The sequence below is a fragment of the Bufo bufo genome, chromosome 4 (genome assembly GCF_905171765.1).
Source record: "Bufo bufo chromosome 4, aBufBuf1.1, whole genome shotgun sequence".
In the NCBI taxonomy this organism is placed as follows: Eukaryota; Metazoa; Chordata; class Amphibia; order Anura; family Bufonidae; genus Bufo; species Bufo bufo.
In genome coordinates, this window is record NC_053392.1 from 65,888,008 (window position 1) to 65,908,846 (window position 20,839).

General features: G+C 44.3%; 1 protein-coding gene across 1 annotated transcript in view; it reads right to left on the bottom strand.

Annotated features, from left to right (window-relative positions):
- Positions 1-20,839, bottom strand: part of NBAS (NBAS subunit of NRZ tethering complex) — a 708,772-nt gene that overhangs the window by 126,159 nt on the left and 561,774 nt on the right. Inside the window, exon 48 of the mRNA XM_040427340.1 lies at positions 723-918. Within this exon, the coding sequence (XP_040283274.1) occupies positions 723-918 (196 nt within the window). The remainder of the gene's footprint in view (positions 1-722; positions 919-20,839) is intronic.

Sequence of the window (20,839 nt, forward strand, 5' to 3'; positions counted from 1 at the left end):
AATACTCATAAACTCCCATATTAAAAAATATGTACTATATACATTAACCAGATCTTATAAGATTGTAACTCAAAGGGTTATTCCCATCTGGGACATTGATGGCATATCGCTAGGATATGCTATCAATGTGAGATAAGTGCAGGTCCCACCTCTGGGACCCACTCCTATCTTTAGAACAGGCCCCCCAAGCAAAAGGAATAGCATGCACATCCAACCTCCAGTCACCACTATGGGAGTTCCGAAAATAAACTAGCTATTTTTGGAGGTGAATGGAGAGGTGGCCACGCTTGTGTGGCTTTCTCTCCTATGGAACTTCCAAAAATAGCCGAGTGCACTCGCTTGGCTATTTTCTGAAGTCCCATAGGAATGAATAGACAGCAAGCAAAGAAAGCACAGTGTTCTCCTCTTAACTTGTGGGAGCCTTGATCTAGAGGTAAAAGTGGTCCCAGAGGTGGGACCTACACCTATGACATTGATGGCATATCCTAGCAATATACCATCAATGACCCCTTTAACGTAATTCAAGAAGGGTTTAGGGTGGACACACTTATAAATGTACAGACCAGGTCTACCATGGAAAGAAATATTGCTGGTTGAGTGGGTCTCTTTTTACCTTTATATACATTATAATATATTGCAATATTCAAAATGTGCATATCCAGTATTCTAGCACCTGAAGGATGCTGCTGCAACTTAAAATAAAGATTAAATAATCATGGTACCTTCTTCTCGGACCATGAAGCTTTCAAAATGGCTTGTGTTCTGAAAAATACGAGCAGCCTGCTGTCCTCATCGCTTAGATTAAACGCCTGTTCCATAATCTGTAGTACATCGATTCTGGGTTTCACCGGTAGCGAATCATCACCACAAAATGGCCGTAACCACTCCAATAGTTCATCAGATGAGACCAGATTCTCCCTACAGAATGAAAAAGACAATTGAAAATGTACATTTAAGAAATTTACAAATTCACATTTTTTTTTAGACAAAAACTGTCTAAAACAGTGATTTATTTATCACAGTGGCTGAAGGCTGGATGATAGAACTGGTGCACCACCTATTAGTTGGCTGACTTGTCGGCACCAATTTTTCTGCTGCATATTAAGTCAAGCCATTTCCAGTAGGCCATGCCTCTTTCCTGCTAAGCCATGTCCCCTTGTGGAATGAGTCAAAAAGGTGTCTAAAACACCTAATTGTGGTGCAATAAGTGTGGTTTTTGGTGCAAATTACAGAAGAATTCTGGCACATTTTCATTAGCAAATCTCCCTACAGTACAGCGTTGTACAGGTACTATACACCTCCATCTTTATGGTCATAGAATTGCAGGTCAACAGGAGCAAGAGTAGGTGTAAAGCAAACCCACTTCATAAAACTTCATCTGAATTAAACATTTGTAAACCACATTCAACCCCATGACCACCACTAGTCTATGAACAGTTTGTACTGTTACTCTGCAACAGGTTTAAAAGGCTGGTTTACATGGCCTGGTGGAGCAGGAGATTGTCGGGAAGGAAGTGTTCCTTCTCCACAAACGCCTGCTCGTCAGTGGAGAAGAAAGCTACATTTACATGCAGCAATCTCCTCCACAGTATGGGGATCACTAGAGCCAATGCTCGTCCTTATACAGAGTCAATGTTTCTGGGATGCAGAGCGCTGTTTACACAGAATGATCTGGTGTCCGCATGAACGATTGTTTTCCTCGATGAACAAGTGGAAAGTCCTATTTGTGGACAACTGTTATTCACTGGCCATTGAAAAAATGGCCATGTGAGTAGCCCCATAAATTGCAATAGTTCTGAAGATGGCCGGGTGACGGCTGTTTCTCAATGTCTTGTGAGTGACAGGAGTTTTTAGGCATTGTAACAACCAGGATGAAATGAGCACACAGCCATTTTCACTTTCCGTCATGAAAACGTCAGTTCAGCTTTCCCATGTCCACTGCACAATCAGAACAGCAGCCCATAATTTATCCAGTAGCTCGAAGCTTACACGAACCAACTGTTGTCCACCCTATAAGGCCAAAAGTAACTACTTTATTTTTAAAAAAAATTCTACTAATTTACAAAACAATATGGCAACCTCAGCCAAAAATTCACCCAGGAACCGAGGGCTGTGCCGATGGGTGACGAGTCCAGACACCCCAAAAAAACTAGACATAAATAATACATGTCTTTACACAAAGAAGCACTGTCAGAGTATATTTACTGGAAAGTTAATACCTAAATGCGCCAGAATTCTCAATTTGTGCCATGCCTTGCATCACATCTATTACACTATGGGGGTCATTTATTATCAGATATACGCAAATTTTTTACATATACCTGGAACAGATTGCCGCGCAAAGGTTAGTTTGCGACTCCCCCCTGCTCATGCCAGGTCTAAAAAAGGGGGAGTGACGTGGCCTGGGAACGGGGTGGGTCTGCAGCCCGTCTCATTTATCATTTTCTATGGGAGCAAGGGAGCGGGCGTAGATTTAGACAGGCAGTAAATACACCGAAGTTATGTAAAGGCCGGCACCAAGTTGTCTAAAATGCTGGTCTCAATAAATGACCCTTATGTGTTTTAGACGGTTTTTGTGACAAGAAGGTGTGCTTTAGAGTGAGAAGAGACATGGCTTCAACAGGAATGGATGTGGATGTTGAAGTTGCACCAAAAATGTGTTCCAAAGGAAGCCATCCAATAGGCAGTGGAAAGTTAGACCACAGTGCCCGGGGGGATTTTACCACTTTAAAAGTCAAAAACTGCAAAACGTTTTTGATGTTTTTAAGCTTTTATACCAAATTTATAAATACTACAGCCAGAAAATGATGCACATTTTTGCACAAATCTACACCTAAAGTCATTTGTGCTGCATTTATTGAGACCGCATTTTAATACGCTTGACGCAATTCATTCCAACAAGACATTTTTGTTTTAGTCTGATGTATTTTGGTTACGGGAACTCAGCATTCTGAAACATAGACGGCACAGCTAGCCTGGGATTATTGTCCAGCTCCAGTAATACAAGTTCAGCCACAAAGTTTCGGCGTTTGGGACACCAGGACAGCTGATCCTGGAAGCAGCGTGTGGCTTCAAGAGTAGCACTCCGTAGAACCACAGGACGCAGCACCATAGAGGAGGGCGAGATGTGCTTTCCAGCGCTGAAGCTGGTTAATAGTAACTAACATAATGGAAGTACTAACGATTCATTGACTGACAGATATATAATCTTCTAAGGCAGGCATGCTCAACCTGCGGTCCTCCAGCTGTTACAAAACTACAACTCCCAGCCGGCCCGAACAGCCTACAGCAGGGCATTGTGTGAGTTTTAGTTTTACAACAGCTGGAGGGCCGCAGGTTGAGCATGACTGTTCTAAGGCTTCTTTCACACAAGCAGACAGATGTTCCGGCTGGCACGGCTGCTAATCGATCAATAATTGGGGAGATCGGGCGTGGTCTGCCGGCATGGAGTGAAGACGCACGTTGAAGAGCTCCCTTACCATCCTGCCGAACCATCCTGATTACCTGGCCTTTTAAGATCTCCTGTGGACTCGACTGGGGTGTGAGATCCAACAGTAATCTCCGGTACACAGCGGGAGGTGGCCGGCGAAAGTCCTGCTGCGCTCGGGCGGAGAAACGTGCTGAGAAAGGTCTGTGCACTGAGCAGAGCGGCCATCTTGCGGCGGGTCGGAGCGCGCTGGCAACAGCAGTAAGCATGCTACAGAGACCCTTAGTTAGCAGCCGAGGGGTGTTCCTGGTGGTGGGAGGGGAGAACCAGAGCCACACAAGGGAAGACAGCTGGAGTGATCACCCTGCTCCCTGGCTAAAACGGCAGGTGAGCCAGACAGAGACGCCTGATAGTGGAACTCAGTGGGAGTGAGACCAGTGAGCTCGGCTGTGCAGGGGATGCGGCGAGCACCCTGTGAGGCGGCTGGGGGCACAATAGTAAAGAGCCCTTGAAACATCCAGAAGGGCTGCAGTTACAGGGACTGATACCAACGCCACGCATCAGGTGGCTCAGAGACCCCCACTGCGATATAGGCTAGCCGAGAATACATCTGATGCCGTGGCTCACAGGACTCCCCATATCTATGGACTCTCTGCCCAGGATCTCTGCGTGAGACCTATCCAGACCCATCTCCTGGGCAAGGACCCTGTGTATAAAGACAGTTCTTCTTTTATAAGCACTTATGGGCCGTAAAACTGCGACATCAGCAAGTCTTACTCCAGGGAAGGAACTAGTAGATAACATGAGCCAGACAGACATGGAGGCAGGGCAGTGCACGTCCGCAGGCCCTAAAACGCAGGCTGATAAGATAATGTCGGCCATTGCAGCATGTCAGGCAGTCCTGACCACAAAGATTGACCATCTACAGAGTGATATCAACTGTCTGCGCCATGATATGGACAAAATGAGAGATCGTACCACTGAAGTGGAGCGTCGCCTCGGCGAGGTGGAAGACTCTGCAAATGTCACCTCTGTAACCACTAGAAACTTACAACAAGTTAAAATTCTAATGGCGTGTGAAAGACGCAGAGAACCGCAATAGGAGAAATAATGTCAGGATCCTGGGCCTACCTGAACGGGTGGAGGGATCCAACTCGGAGGAGTATGCTGAGCAACTGATTCTTACGGTGCTAGCTCCCATTGAACTGTCATCCAGCTTTGCGGTTGAAAGAGCCCACAGAATCCGTACGAGGCCTTTACCGCCAGGAGCTGCCCCACACCCTTTCATAATGCGTATTTTAAACTACAGGGACCGAGACACTATACTGGCGGCCGCCAGACGCAAGAAAGATGTCCAGGTGGGAAATGCGAGGCTGTCCTTTTATCCGGATTTTACAACGGAAGTGCAGAAGCAACGTCGCCAGTTCAATTCTATCAGAGCACGTCTACGGGACCTCGGGATTAAATATGCCATGATATACCCGGCCACACTGAGGATCCAAGAGGGAGACAGATCCAGGTTCTTCCAAACTCCTGAAGAGGCGGCTGACTGGATAGATCAACAGCGTCCGTGATGACATGTGATGGCGCAAGCTGCAGGGACTCTCGCAAGTAACTGACGCCCATGACGGGCCACAGATTTATTAGGCCTGCATGGTTGAGGTCGTTTTCTCAGGTTTATTGCCGTTGCGCCTGTTAGTGCATCTGGCAGGACTGATTCTAACATTGTGTTACGTGATATCCTTACAGACAAGGGTTAAGATCTACTTGGAGTTAGATAGTTCGTTCTTTGTATTGATTACTACTGATAGACTCAAGTTCCATGCTGGGTCATGTTTCTAGATAGACTGTATTCCATTAGTCTATAAAGCACAAGTTTATGTTTAGGGAATTGAAGCTTAGGGCTCTTTCACACTTGCGTTCTTGTCTTCCGGCATAGAGTTCCGTCGTCGGGGCTCTATGCTGGAAGAATCCTGATCAGGATTATCCTAATGCATTCTGAATGGAGAGAAATCCGTTCAGGATGCATCAGGATGTCTTCAGTTCCGGAACGGAACGTTTTTTGGCCGGAGAAAATACCGCAGCATGCTGCGCTTTTTGCTCCGGCCAAAAATCCGGAACACTTGCCGCAAGGCCGGATCCGGAATTAATGCCCATTGAAAGGCATTGATCCGGATCCGGCCTTAAGCTAAACGTCGTTTCGGCGCATTGCCGGAGCCGACGTTTAGCTTTTTCTGAATGGTTACCATGGCTGCCGGGACGCTAAAGTCCTGGCAGCCATGGTAAAGTGTAGCGGGGAGCGGGGGAGCAGTGTACTTACCGTCCGTGCGGCTCCCCGGGCGCTCTAGAGTGACGTCAGGGCGCCCCAAGCGCATGGATCATGTGATCACATGGATCACGTCATCCATGCGCATGGGGCGCTCTGACGTCATACTGGAGCGCCCCGGGAGCCGCACGGACTGTAAGTATACTGCTCCCCCGCTCCCCGCTCCTACTATGGCAACCAGGACTTTAATAGCGTCCTGGGTGCCATAGTAACACTGAACGCATTTGGAAGACGGTTCCGTCTTCAAATGCTTTCAGTACACTTGCGTTTTTCCGGATCCGGCGTGTAATTCCGGCAAGTGGAGTACACGCCGGATCCGGACAACGCAAGTGTGAAAGAGGCCTTAGGCAGGTTGGTGATGTCTGGGCAGGGTGGGTCTGGGATGGGAAGGGTTGTTGGTTTAAGTTGGAATGTGTGTGTGTGTGTGAATGGGGCAGTGACGCTGAAGGATCTGGAGGAGAAGGGGATATATCTCTTAAGCAACAATGGCTGTATGCAAGTTAATTTCCTGGAATGTCCGGGGACTGAATGACACAGTTAAAAGAGCACTAGTGTTTAATTACATTAAGAAGTATAACCCAGGTGTTCTTATTTTTCAGGAAACTCATCTCCGGGGTCAAAAAGTGTTGGCGGTTAAAAGACCATGGGTGGGATCTGTTTATCATGCGACTTATTCTAATTACGCTAGAGGAGCTTCCATACTGGTCAGTAAGACTCTTCCGTTTCAGCTGATCTCAATGCACATTGATCTGGCAGGGAAATATGAACTGTTGCAGGCTAACATTAGAGGTTGTGACGTCTTAATAGTAGGTATTTATGTACCCCCACCGTTTGAAAGGGATGTGGTTGACCAAATTATGGCCAGAGTAGTTGTCTTACCTGTGGCTCCTTTGTTCATATTGGGGGATTTTAATGCCACGTTAGATGGTGACCTTGACAGACTTAGACCTTCTCCCAGACATAACCCGGCTTTACTATTGTATAAAGCAGGCAGTAATAGAATACAAGGATGGGACATTGCAGGTATATCCGAAAAGATCTCGCTTTACGCGGATGATATGCTGATATACTTTGGAAGCCTTACTAGAGATAGTGGATTTATATGGAACATTTTCGGGACTACGGGTCAATTGGGCCAAATCGGCATTGTATTTGGTTGATGAGATTTCCCCCTAGAGCGTTTCACTCAGGTCATCACTTCAGGTGGTGGGCAATTTCACATACCTGGGGATAGTCATACATAAAGATCTCACCCAGTTTATAGATTTAAACACAAACCCGGTAGTCAAATACATTTTGCAAAAACTGAAAGCTTGGGAGACACTACCATTGTCAATAATAGGGCGCATTAATATATTTAAAATGGTCCTTCTTCCTAAGCTACTATACATTTATAGAGCAACTCCTTTAACTTTGCAGAAATCTCATTTTCAGACCCTAGATCGCTTACTAACACTCTTTTTATGGAATAACTCCATTCCTGGCATAGCTAGGGATAATTTGAAGGCGTCTAAGGAAAGAGGTGGCCTGGCACTTTCGGATATGTACCTATACTACATTGCGACACAACTAAATTATGCTGCTTGGTGGATTAAGGCCGACCCTTATAACCCGGCTGTGGTATTGGAGGCGGCCCTCATGGGTTCGTATGAAGCTATGACGAACTTAGTGTACAGAGCAGGGAAATACCCGGTTAAACATCTTACTACACTAATGGCGGGGGTGATCAATGCGTGGAATACGTTTGTGGGGGTGGGAGGGGATGGAGAGGAAAGCAATATACTATCCCCAGTGATGCCCTTGTGGGGAAATCCCAAACTTGTAGAACTACATTCTCTGCTTGATTTAGAGTTCTGGCCGCGAAAGGGCGTCAAATACCTTACGCAAGTGTATGAAGACGGTTTTTTTTTTAAAACTTTTTCAACCTTGCAGAACGGAATACAACCTACCACAAGCATCTCTTTTTAGATTTTTCCAACTGAGACATGCTTGTGAATCCCAGTTTGGGGCTGGTCCTTTGAGGCTGGAATATAGTGCAGTAGAGAAAATTGCCAGACGGGCGAACCACACTAAAATGGTGTCGTCTTTTTATGCTTTCCTTCTATCCTCCCGGCCTTCGCCGATGGCAAGGGCTTTTCTTAAGTGGAGGGCTGATATTCCTGCATTGGAAGATTATCATGAGAAAGAGCTGTCGGCCTCCTGGAGGGGGACGGTGATTTGTGCACGGGATCAGCGGATTCAGACGAAATGGTTACACAGAGTCTACTATACCCCAGTGAGACTGGTACACAAGCATAAACTGGCCTCCGATACGTGTACAAGATGTGATAATGGCAGGGGGACCCTATTGCACATGGTATGGGAGTGTCCGGTCATTGCTGAATTCTGGACGCAGGTACATAGATGTCTTGATGCTCGTCTGGGGCTCCCTGCAGTTGTATCACCCGAAGTTAGTCTGCTAGGTCTTGTCAACGATATTATTCCGACTAAACATACTAAGATCCTTTATAGGTTGCTGATGTTTTATGCGAGAAAGTCAATTCTGCTAAACTGGAAGCCCCCAAAAAAACCAACACTATCTCATTGGATCCAGCTTATTAATGCTACACTATCAGTATATAAGCTAACTTATGAAGCTAGGGGCATACCGGAAAAATTTCGGAAAATCTGGGATATTTGGCAAACTCGGTGACTGTGTAATGGGGCTGGGAGAGTTTTGAGACGTCCAGGTCACTGCCAGTATGAATGTGTGTGTGAACGGAGACAGGTTTTAATGAAACAATTTGATTTTACGGTAATAATTATGCTTTAAGACTGATGTGAATTACATTAACAACCTTTGCATTTGCTGACGCATTATTTATATGCAATCCTATTATTTTGCCTGTCAATTGAATGTGATGTTCGAGGTTACACCTTATTGAGGGGGTTGTTCCCCTATTTAAAGTTTTTTTTTTTTTCTGTGAAAATTGGAAAAATAAAGCCTTTTAAAAAAAAAAATATTGGGGAGATCTCTGGATCCATGTGAGGTTTACCGCAGGCCCAGTGACGTCACGAATAGTGTCACTGGCTTGGGTGTGGCTTAGCTCCATTCAAGTGAACAGGGCTTAGCTGTGCCTAGGCCAGTGATACTAGTTGTGACGTCACTGGGCCTGCGGTAAACAGAGCACCGGTGCCTTTTCAAACAGCTGATTGGCAGGGGTCCCGGGTGTCGGACCCTAGCCAATCAGATGCTGATGATCTATCCAGAGTATAGATCATCAGAAAGAAAATACTTTAAGAACCCCTTTAAGATATCTGCCCTGTACCTTCTGGCACAATTCATCAAATGTGAGCCACTGTGATAAGATTGGTGCAGTTTGATACACCGTTCCAATATTTCAGGGTTACAGTAATAAATTTGCCTCTTGGTGTACAATGATAAACGCCAGGAATACAAAGGGTGCATTCAGCGAGCTGCTATCCTGCGCTGAATCTTGTGTGTCACCACAAAGTGTATCTTGTATGACAGATGCTACACTTCAGTGATTACAAGAGTCTCCCGAGTAAACAACGCACTTCTGCTGGAAACCTATACAACGATGAGGCGGTTGCCCCCACACTGCCTGAGCCTTCTGTGCCTGAACGTCAGATACCTAAAGGGACATTGTTCCGGGATCAGATATGACTTTCCAGTCTGAACTGCAATAATGAAGTTCCTATGTGCTCCCGTGGTTCCTGCAAACTGTGAGGCGGCCAATCTACCCTGCATGTGCGGTATACAATAGAGCGGAGGATACCGGGGCTCAGCCGCGTGTGCAGCTTTTAATCACATGCATGCTCTGGAAACAGGCAGCACTGAGCAGTCCAACACACAAAGTGCCTTTTCCTTACTTTAAGGCTACATTCACACGAACGTATGTGATTCGCTGTCTGCAAAACACTGATACGCCAAAAATACGGATGACGTCCTTTTGGCATCCGTTTTTTTCTGCAGATCCATTGTAACAATGCCTATCCTTGTCCGCGAAATGGACACGAATAGGACACGTTCTATATTTTTTGTGGAGGTAAGGACATAGGGATGTGGATAGCACACGGTGTGCTGTCTGCATTTTTTGCGGACCCATTGAACTGAATGAATCCTCATCCAATCCGCAAAAAAACAACGGACGCGGGAACAAAATACTTTTGTGTGCATGTAGCCTAAACAGCATAAACCTAGATACATAGAGCTGAATTGGTTGCTTTACTCTTTGGTTTCAGGCTCACCAGGAGTCTGATTGTGTTATGACTATGCGTACTTCTGTTGTGATCAAAGGGGCTGTCTCACTTCAGTAAATGGCATCTATCATGTACAGAAAGTTAATACAAGGCACTTACTAATGTACTGTGATTTTCCATATTGCCTCCTTTGCTGGCTGGATTCATTTTTCCATCACATTATACAGAGCCCAGGACTTTTTTCCTACAGTGTCCATAGCAGGACCACCACTGCTGGATTGCAGGGTGGTCGTAACCCCGGGAAACGAGCCGTGTATAATGTGATGGAAAAATTAATGAAGCCAGCAAAGGAGGCAATATGGACAATCACCATACATTAGTAAGTGCCTGGTATTAACATTCTGTACATGATAAATGCCATTTGCTGAAGTGAGACACCCCTTTAAGAGACCCTTCACTGCCATATTTTACTGAACGTATGCAAGCCAGAAATACTGCAGATTTTTTTTTAACTCCTTCCTGCACCACGATATACATTTTGGTCACAGGCCGGTGGGCCTTTGCGCACATTTTTTCAGTACTTTTACAGAACAGTGATGGTGTGTGCTCCAGAGCGGAGTCCATGCCATCAGCAGCGGGTGTCACTTGCAATATACAGCTGACACCCTGCTGCAACGGCCTGGATTGGAGGGAATTCCAATTGTAGCAATTTAACTCCTTAGATGCTGTCACACACATTGGTACCCCCACAATGCAATCATGTTTATAAGTATGTTGTCATTGTGCCAAAAGAAAGCCCGCGTCTGCCATGTTTGTACACCCATTAGATCCGGTCATTGCCAGTTTCTAGTAGGATGCTTGTCAGCGTGTGGACAGGGGATAAATAGCTTTTGGGGGAAAATCCCTTTAATGAGCAGACACTTGTTTGTCATTCAGTGCATGTAATGGTTTAACAGCCCTAAATTTTTGTATTTGCTGTGCTACCAAAATTATTTTTACAGCATTCACGTAGACCTGCTTAATAATCTGTTTGGATGGTGTCAGACTCTTCAGGCACACACCCTCAACAGGTAACACCCAGCTGGATCTCCACTACAGACTGCTAGTAATTGATAACGGCACAATAAAGTGACATAAGAGTAGATGCTCCAGTATTGTCATTACAAGTAGCGAGAGGTGACAGCTCCTCTGTAAGGTGGGAAATACCTGTATTACGCACCAACCCTCAAGCCCTTAGGCTGGGTTCACACTTGAGCGTTTTACAGCGCGTTCAAACGCGCTGTAAAACGCTCAACACATGAAAACCAATGCTTCCCTATGGCCCTGGTTCTCACTTGAGCGTTTTACAGCGCTGAAAAACGCGCTGTAAAACGCCCTACGCTCAAACAAGTACTTGAGCTTCTTTGGGGCGTTTTGACGCGCGTTTGTGGCCATAGGACATTGCAGTCAATCACACAAACGCGCGTCAAACGCGCGTTTACTATTGCAAAAAACGCTCGTCAAAAACGCGCGTCAAAAACGCGCGTTAAACGCGCATATCAAAGACGCTCAGGTCTGAACCCAGCCTTAATGTTAAAATTTGCTTGCCAAAAGGCAGTACAAGTAAAAGACAGCCCATTTGCCCCTGTTTCCCTGGGCATTTTACACATTCGCCACCAAAAGAAGATAAATCCGGCAATTCCATCACCTCAATGTGCTCGGGGCGAACGTACAGCAAACAATGTTATTCAAATGCCACATTATCATAATTCGATTTAATCTTACAGGATGATACATTTACATAGCCTAAAGACATCAGGCCAGAAAGTAATATCCCTATATTTAACACAAGGTGACATATGGAGGGAATGAAAGCACTAAAGTAATGACATAACTCACAGTCATTATTAATTCAGGATGGCCTTCCAGGCACCAGGTTATTCCTACACATTATGTGGCCGGAGCACTGACCGCTACCAGAGACTAATGTGATCTGAAGCTCTCCATCAACTCTGCCCTAATTCTTCAGGTAATAAGACTGCATAACACACATGGACTGTCACAGCAAAATACCATAGAAGTGGACTGTCACAGCATAGAAGTGGACTGTCACAGCATAGAAGTGGACTGTCACAGCATAGAAGTGGACTGTCACAGCAAAATACCATAGAAGTGGACTCTCACAGCAAAATACCATAGAAGTGGACTGTCACAGCAAAATACCATAGAAGTGGACTGTCACAGCAAAATACCATAGAAGTGGACTGTCACAGCAAAATACCATAGAAGTGGACTGTCACAGCATAGAAGTGGACTGTCACAGCATAGAAGTGGACTGTCACAGCATAGAAGTGGACTGTCACAGCAAAATACCATAGAAGTGGACTGTTACAGCAAAATAGCATAGAAGTGGACTCTCACAGCAAAATACCATAGAAGTGGACTGTCACAGCAAAATACCATAGAAGTGGACTGTCACAGCAAAATACCATAGAAGTGGACTGTCACAGCAAAATACCATAGAAGTGGACTGTCACAGCAAAATACCATAGAAGTGGACTGTCACAGCAAAATGCCATAGAAGTGGACTGTCACAGCATAGAAGTGGACTGTCACAGCATAGAAGTGGACTGTCACAGCAAAATACCATAGAAGTGGACTGTTACAGCAAAATACCATAGAAGTGGACTGTCACAGCAAAATACCATAGAAGTGGACTGTTACAGCAAAATACCATAGAAGTGGACTGTCACAGCAAAATACCATAGAAGTGGACTGTCACAGCAAAATACCATAGAAGTGGACTGTCACAGCATAGAAGTGGACTGTCACAGCAAAATACCATAGAAGTGGACTGTCACAGCAAAATACCATAGAAGTGGACTGTCACAGCAAAATACCATAGAAGTGGACTGTCACAGCAAAATACCATAGAAGTGGACTGTCACAGCATAGAAGTGGACTGTCACAGCAAAATACCATAGAAGTGGACTGTCACAGCAAAATACCATAGAAGTGGACTGTCACAGCAAAATACCATAGAAGTGGACTGTCACAGCATAGAAGTGGACTGTCACAGCAAAATATCATAGAAGTGGACTGTCACAGCAAAATACCATAGAAGTGGACTGTCACAGCAAAATACCATAGAAGTGGACTGTCACAGCATAGAAGTGGACTGTCACAGCATAGAAGTGGACTGTCACAGCAAAATACCATAGAAGTGGACTCTCACAGCAAAATACCATAGAAGTGGACTGTCACAGCAAAATACCATAAAAGTGGACTGTCACAGCAATATACCATAGAAGTGGACTGTCACAACAAAATGCCATAGAAGTGGACTGTCACAGCAAAATGCCATAGAAGTGGATTGTCACAACAAAATGCCATAGAAGTGGACTGTCACAGCAAAATGCCATAGAAGTGGACTGTCACAGAAAAATACCATAGAAGTGGACTGCCACAGCAAAATGCCATAGAAGTGCACTGTCACAACAAAATGCCATAGAAGTGGACTGTCACAGCAAAATACCATAGAAGTGGACTGTCACAACAAAATGCCATAGAAGTGGACTGTCACAGCAAAATGCCATAGAAGTGGATTGTCACAGCAAAATACCATAGAAGTGGACTGTCACAGAAAAATACCATAGAAGTGGACTGTCACAGCAAAATACCATAGAAGTGGACTGTCACAACAAAATGCCATAGAAGTGGACTGTCACAACAAAATGCCATAGAAGTGGATTGTCACAGCAAAATACCATAGAAGTGGACTGTCACAGCAAAATACCATAGAAGTGGACTGTCACAGCAAAATGCCATAGAAGTGGACTGTCACAGCAAAATACCATAGAAGTGGACTGTCACAGCAAAATGCCATAGAAGTGGACTGTCACAGCAAAATACCATAGAAGTGGACTGTCACAGAAAAATGCCATAGAAGTGGACTGTCACAGAAAAATGCCATAGAAGTGGACTGTCACAGCAAAATACCATAGAAGTGGACTGTCACAGAAAAATGCCATAGAAGTGGACTGTCGCAACAAAATGCCATAGAAGTGCACTGTCACAACAAAATGCCATAGAAGTGCACTGTCACAACAAAATGCCATAGAAGTGGATTGTCACAGCAAAATACCATAGAAGTGGACTGTCACAGAAAAATACTATAGAAGTGGACTGTCACAGCAAAATACCATAGAAGTGGATTGTCACAGCAAAATACCATAGAAGTGGACTGTCACAGCAAAATGCCATAGAAGTGGACTGTCACAGCAAAATGCCATAGAAGTGGACTGTCACAGCAAAATACCATAGAAGTGGACTGTCACAGCAAAATGCCATAGAAGTGGACTGTCACAGCAAAATACCATAGAAGTGGACTGTCACAGAAAAATGCCATAGAAGTGGACTGTCACAGCAAAATACCATAGAAGTGGACTGTCACAACAAAATGCCATAGAAGTGGACTGTCACAGCAAAATGCCATAGAAGTGGACTGTCACAGCATAGAAGTGGACTGTCACAGCATAGAAGTGGACTGTCACAGCAAAATACCATAGAAGTGGACTGTTACAGCAAAATACCATAGAAGTGGACTGTCACAGCAAAATACCATAGAAGTGGACTGTTACAGCAAAATACCATAGAAGTGGACTGTCACAGCAAAATACCATAGAAGTGGACTGTCACAGCAAAATACCATAGAAGTGGACTGTCACAGCATAGAAGTGGACTGTCACAGCAAAATACCATAGAAGTGGACTGTCACAGCAAAATACCATAGAAGTGGACTGTCACAGCAAAATACCATAGAAGTGGACTGTCACAGCAAAATACCATAGAAGTGGACTGTCACAGCATAGAAGTGGACTGTCACAGCAAAATACCATAGAAGTGGACTGTCACAGCAAAATACCATAGAAGTGGACTGTCACAGCAAAATACCATAGAAGTGGACTGTCACAGCATAGAAGTGGACTGTCACAGCAAAATATCATAGAAGTGGACTGTCACAGCAAAATACCATAGAAGTGGACTGTCACAGCAAAATACCATAGAAGTGGACTGTCACAGCATAGAAGTGGACTGTCACAGCATAGAAGTGGACTGTCACAGCAAAATACCATAGAAGTGGACTCTCACAGCAAAATACCATAGAAGTGGACTGTCACAGCAAAATACCATAAAAGTGGACTGTCACAGCAATATACCATAGAAGTGGACTGTCACAACAAAATGCCATAGAAGTGGACTGTCACAGCAAAATGCCATAGAAGTGGATTGTCACAACAAAATGCCATAGAAGTGGACTGTCACAGCAAAATGCCATAGAAGTGGACTGTCACAGAAAAATACCATAGAAGTGGACTGCCACAGCAAAATGCCATAGAAGTGCACTGTCACAACAAAATGCCATAGAAGTGGACTGTCACAGCAAAATACCATAGAAGTGGACTGTCACAACAAAATGCCATAGAAGTGGACTGTCACAGCAAAATGCCATAGAAGTGGATTGTCACAGCAAAATACCATAGAAGTGGACTGTCACAGAAAAATACCATAGAAGTGGACTGTCACAGCAAAATACCATAGAAGTGGACTGTCACAACAAAATGCCATAGAAGTGGACTGTCACAACAAAATGCCATAGAAGTGGATTGTCACAGCAAAATACCATAGAAGTGGATTGTCACAGCAAAATACCATAGAAGTGGACTGTCACAGCAAAATGCCATAGAAGTGGACTGTCACAGCAAAATACCATAGAAGTGGACTGTCACAGCAAAATGCCATAGAAGTGGACTGTCACAGCAAAATACCATAGAAGTGGACTGTCACAGAAAAATGCCATAGAAGTGGACTGTCACAGAAAAATGCCATAGAAGTGGACTGTCACAGCAAAATACCATAGAAGTGGACTGTCACAGAAAAATGCCATAGAAGTGGACTGTCGCAACAAAATGCCATAGAAGTGCACTGTCACAACAAAATGCCATAGAAGTGCACTGTCACAACAAAATGCCATAGAAGTGGATTGTCACAGCAAAATACCATAGAAGTGGACTGTCACAGAAAAATACTATAGAAGTGGACTGTCACAGCAAAATACCATAGAAGTGGATTGTCACAGCAAAATACCATAGAAGTGGACTGTCACAGCAAAATGCCATAGAAGTGGACTGTCACAGCAAAATGCCATAGAAGTGGACTGTCACAGCAAAATACCATAGAAGTGGACTGTCACAGCAAAATGCCATAGAAGTGGACTGTCACAGCAAAATACCATAGAAGTGGACTGTCACAGCAAAATACCATAGAAGTGGACTGTCACAACAAAATGCCATAGAAGTGGACTGTCACAACAAAATGCCATAGAAGTGGATTGTCACAGCAAAATACCATAGAAGTGGATTGTCACAGCAAAATACCATAGAAGTGGACTGTCACAGCAAAATGCCATAGAAGTGGACTGTCACAGCAAAATACCATAGAAGTGGACTGTCACAGCAAAATGCCATAGAAGTGGACTGTCACAGCAAAATACCATAGAAGTGGACTGTCACAGAAAAATGCCATAGAAGTGGACTGTCACAGAAAAATGCCATAGAAGTGGACTGTCACAGCAAAATACCATAGAAGTGGACTGTCACAGAAAAATGCCATAGAAGTGGACTGTCGCAACAAAATGCCATAGAAGTGCACTGTCACAACAAAATGCCATAGAAGTGCACTGTCACAACAAAATGCCATAGAAGTGGATTGTCACAGCAAAATACCATAGAAGTGGACTGTCACAGAAAAATACTATAGAAGTGGACTGTCACAGCAAAATACCATAGAAGTGGATTGTCACAGCAAAATACCATAGAAGTGGACTGTCACAGCAAAATGCCATAGAAGTGGACTGTCACAGCAAAATGCCATAGAAGTGGACTGTCACAGCAAAATACCATAGAAGTGGACTGTCACAGCAAAATGCCATAGAAGTGGACTGTCACAGCAAAATACCATAGAAGTGGACTGTCACAGAAAAATGCCATAGAAGTGGACTGTCACAGCAAAATACCATAGAAGTGGACTGTCACAGCAAAATGCCATAGAAGTGGACTGTCACTGAAAAATACCATAGAAGTGGACTGTCACAACAAAATGCCATAGAAGTGGATTGTCACAGCAAAATACCATAGAAGTGGACTGTCACAGCAAAATACCATAGAAGTGGACTGTCACAGAAAAATACCATAGAAGTGGACTGCCACAGCAAAATGCCATAGAAGTGCACTGTCACAACAAAATGCCATAGAAGTGCACTGTCACAACAAAATGCCATAGAAGTGCACTGTCACAACAAAATACCATAGAAGTGGATTGTCACAGCAAAATACCATAGAAGTGGACTGTCACAGAAAAATACCATAGAAGTGGACTGTCACAGCAAAATACCATAGAAGTGGACTGTCACAGCAAAATACCATAGAAGTGGACTGCCACAGCAAAATACATGTGGACTGTCACAGTAAAATAGATGTGGACTGTCACAGTAAAATGGTTGTGGACCATCACAGCAAATTAGATGTGGATTCTCGCAACAAAATAGAGACTGCCACAGACAAATACACGTAGACTGTAACAGCAAAATACACAAAATTACTGTCGCAACAAAATACAGAGTACATGAACTGTCACTCCCAAATACTGTAGAAGCGGACTGTCACAACAAAATACATGTGGACTGTCATAGCAAAGTAGACATGGACTATCAAAGCAAAATCGGCATGGACTATCAAAGCAAAGTAGACGTGGACTGTCACAGCACAACAGATGTGGACTACCACAGCATAATAAAACGTGAATAGTCAGAGTAACAGATACAGACTGTCACAGGTTGTCACAGCATTGCAGACATGGACTGTTACAGAATAACAGACATGTAAAGTCACAGCATAATCAATGTGGACTGTCACAGCTTAATAGATATTGACTGTCACAGGATAATGAAAGTGGAACATTCCTTTAAACTGGGAATTGTATTCAGTATAATTGCATTATATTGACGTTGGACTGTAAATCATTATAAGAAGAATAAAAGAGAAGGCACATGATGTCCAATTATTTGCACGGAAATGACCCTGCTATAAGGCAGTCTTCATGGAACAAAGATATGCACCCAGACTATTTGAAAATAGGTAAATGGTGAGATTCTGTACACTGTTTTACAGCAGGTAAGGCTACTCGCGTTTTGTGCGGATCCGTCATGGACAGATAATACCGTCTGCATCCGTTCAGAACGGATCCGTTTGTATTATTTTTAACATAGCCAAGACGGATCCGTTTTGAACACCATTGAAAGTCAATGGAGGACGGATCCGTTTTCTATTGTGTCAGTGAAAACAGATCCGTCCCCATTGACTTACATTGTGTGCCAGGACGGATGAGTTTGGCTCAGTTTCATCAGACGGACACCAAAACGCTGCAAGGAGCGTTTTGGTGTCCGTATCCAAAGCGGAACAGAGGCAAACTGATGCATTCTGAGCGGATCCTTTTCCATTCAGAATGCGTTAGAATGCAAACTGATCCGTTTTGGTCCACCTGTGAGAGCCCTGAACGGATCTCACAAGCGGAAAGCCAAAACGCGAGTGTGAAAGTAGACTAAGTTGTGCAGTGCCAGGTGTGCGTTGGCCATTTCCCCCCTTGAGTTGCACTCAGATAGACCTGACTAATACGTTTATAGGTAATGTTGTGCTGGTGCAACACTGGTGAGTGTCCGCTGTATCTTACAGGTTCAAAGTAACCCTTTCCTGGCCATAAGCCTCATTCACACATCAGTGTTCTCTGTTCAGTATTTGGTCACAGTGACTGTGAACCAAAACCAGGTGCTGGTCAAAAACCCAGAACTGGTACGAATCTTTCCATGATACCTTATGTCTGTGTAGGCTCCACTCCACATCTCGCTGACGTGTGACTGAGCTGGCAGCCCTCCTGAGCATGTGGCTGAAAGGGTTAATTACTCTTACCGGTAATTGGTTTTTCCAATAGCCTCCACAACGACACTTACAGGAGGGTGTCCCCGCCCCCAGGACGGGAAACAATGCAGAAGCACAAGATTTAAAAGGCCTCCCCCCCTTACCTATTCAGTAAATAAGAGGGGACATGGAAGTGATGCAAGAAAAAATATGTATTAACATCAACAAATTACATCATTTGAAGACGGCAAAAAAGGGAGGGAAATTCCAGTGCCGTTGTGGAGGCTATTGGAAAAACCAATTACCACTAAGAGTAATTAACCCTTTTCCCGGGCGCCTCCACAACGGCACTTACAGGAGGATTAACAGAGTCAGGGAGGGACCACAGCAGAAAGGATTCTGCAGCCAAAGGACAAGTCCTGGTTCCTGAGAATGTCCAATTTATAATGATTGAAAAAAGTCAAAGGGCTTGCCCACGTGGCTGCCCTGCAGATTTGGTCTAGAGATACTGACGCAGATTCCGCCCATGAAGATGACACTGCTCTAGTAGAATGGGCTTTTATTCCAGGAAGGGGCTGAAGATCTCTCTGCATATAAGCAAAGGCAATAACTTCTCTGATCCACCTTGCTATGGATGATTTGCTGGCCGCTTGTGTTTTATTCAGACCCTGATATTAGAGGAAGAGATGATCGGACTGCCTAAATTTACTGGTGGTGTGCAGGTAGGATAGCATGCTCCTTCTCACGTCCAAGTTATGGAATTTTTTATCTCTTTCAGTAGTTGGAGATGGACAGAAGGAAGGTAATGAAATGTCTTGCTCACAATGAAACTTTTGAGATAACTTTAGATAGAAATGAAGGACAATGCCTGAGAATTATGCGGTCGTCCAGGACTGTAAGATATGGAGGCTTGTGAGAGAACGCCTGGATTTCTCCAACCCTTCTAGCAGTTGTTATTGCTACAAGAAAAAACTGTTTTGTAGGTAAGCATCTTGAAAGAAATGTGATCTATTGGTTCAAATGGAGGTTCCGTCAGGACTAAGAGGACCAAGTTTAGGTCCCAGGGGGGGAATGATGGAACAACAGGTAGGCAAACTTCTTGTCGCCCCCTTTAAAAAACGCTTGATGAGCGAGGAGTCCGCCAGTTTCTCATCCAGAAAGGCACTTAACGCTGAGACTTCTACCTTGAGCGTTGCAGGTCGGAGACCTTTATCCAATCACGTCTGCAAAAAACTTAGAACCTGAGGAATGTCAGGAGAAAGGCAATTATTTGAAAAGAACAAAAAAGTGTTCCAGGTTCTTAAATTAATTCTAGACGTCATAGGCTTCCAGCTTAACAACATCGTAGAAATTACAGCATACTTCAACCCCTTTTTCTTTAAGGCGAGGCGTTCAGCCACTAGGCTGACAAGTTGAGTTGATTTACCCTGGGATGAAATATTGGTCCTTGGTGAATAAGGTCCGGGGTTGATGGAAAGGTCCAGAATATTCCTGCAGATAACCTGAACAACAAGGGGAACCAAGACCTCCTTGGCCAAAAAGGGGCGATGAATATTACTTGAGCTGCTTCTTCCTCCACCTTCATAAGAGTTCTTGGAATCAAATTGAAGGGAGGAAAAGCATATAGAGCTTTCGGCCATGGCTGGGATAGCGGATCTACCCATAACTGCTGGTCCTGTCGGGAGAGGGAGTAAAATTCCTTTGTCTGCCTGTTGTCCCTTGTGGCAAACAGATTTAGATCTGGGACTCCCCATTTTTTGCAGATCTGCTGAAAAATGTGAAGATTCAGGGACCATTCTCCTTCTCCTTCTTTCAAAGACCAGCGGCTGAGGAAGTCGGCTATTACATTGTTCTCTCCTTTCACATGGACTGCTGTTAAGGAAAAGAGATTATTTTCTGCCCAATGAAAAATGTCCCGAGACACTGCCCCTA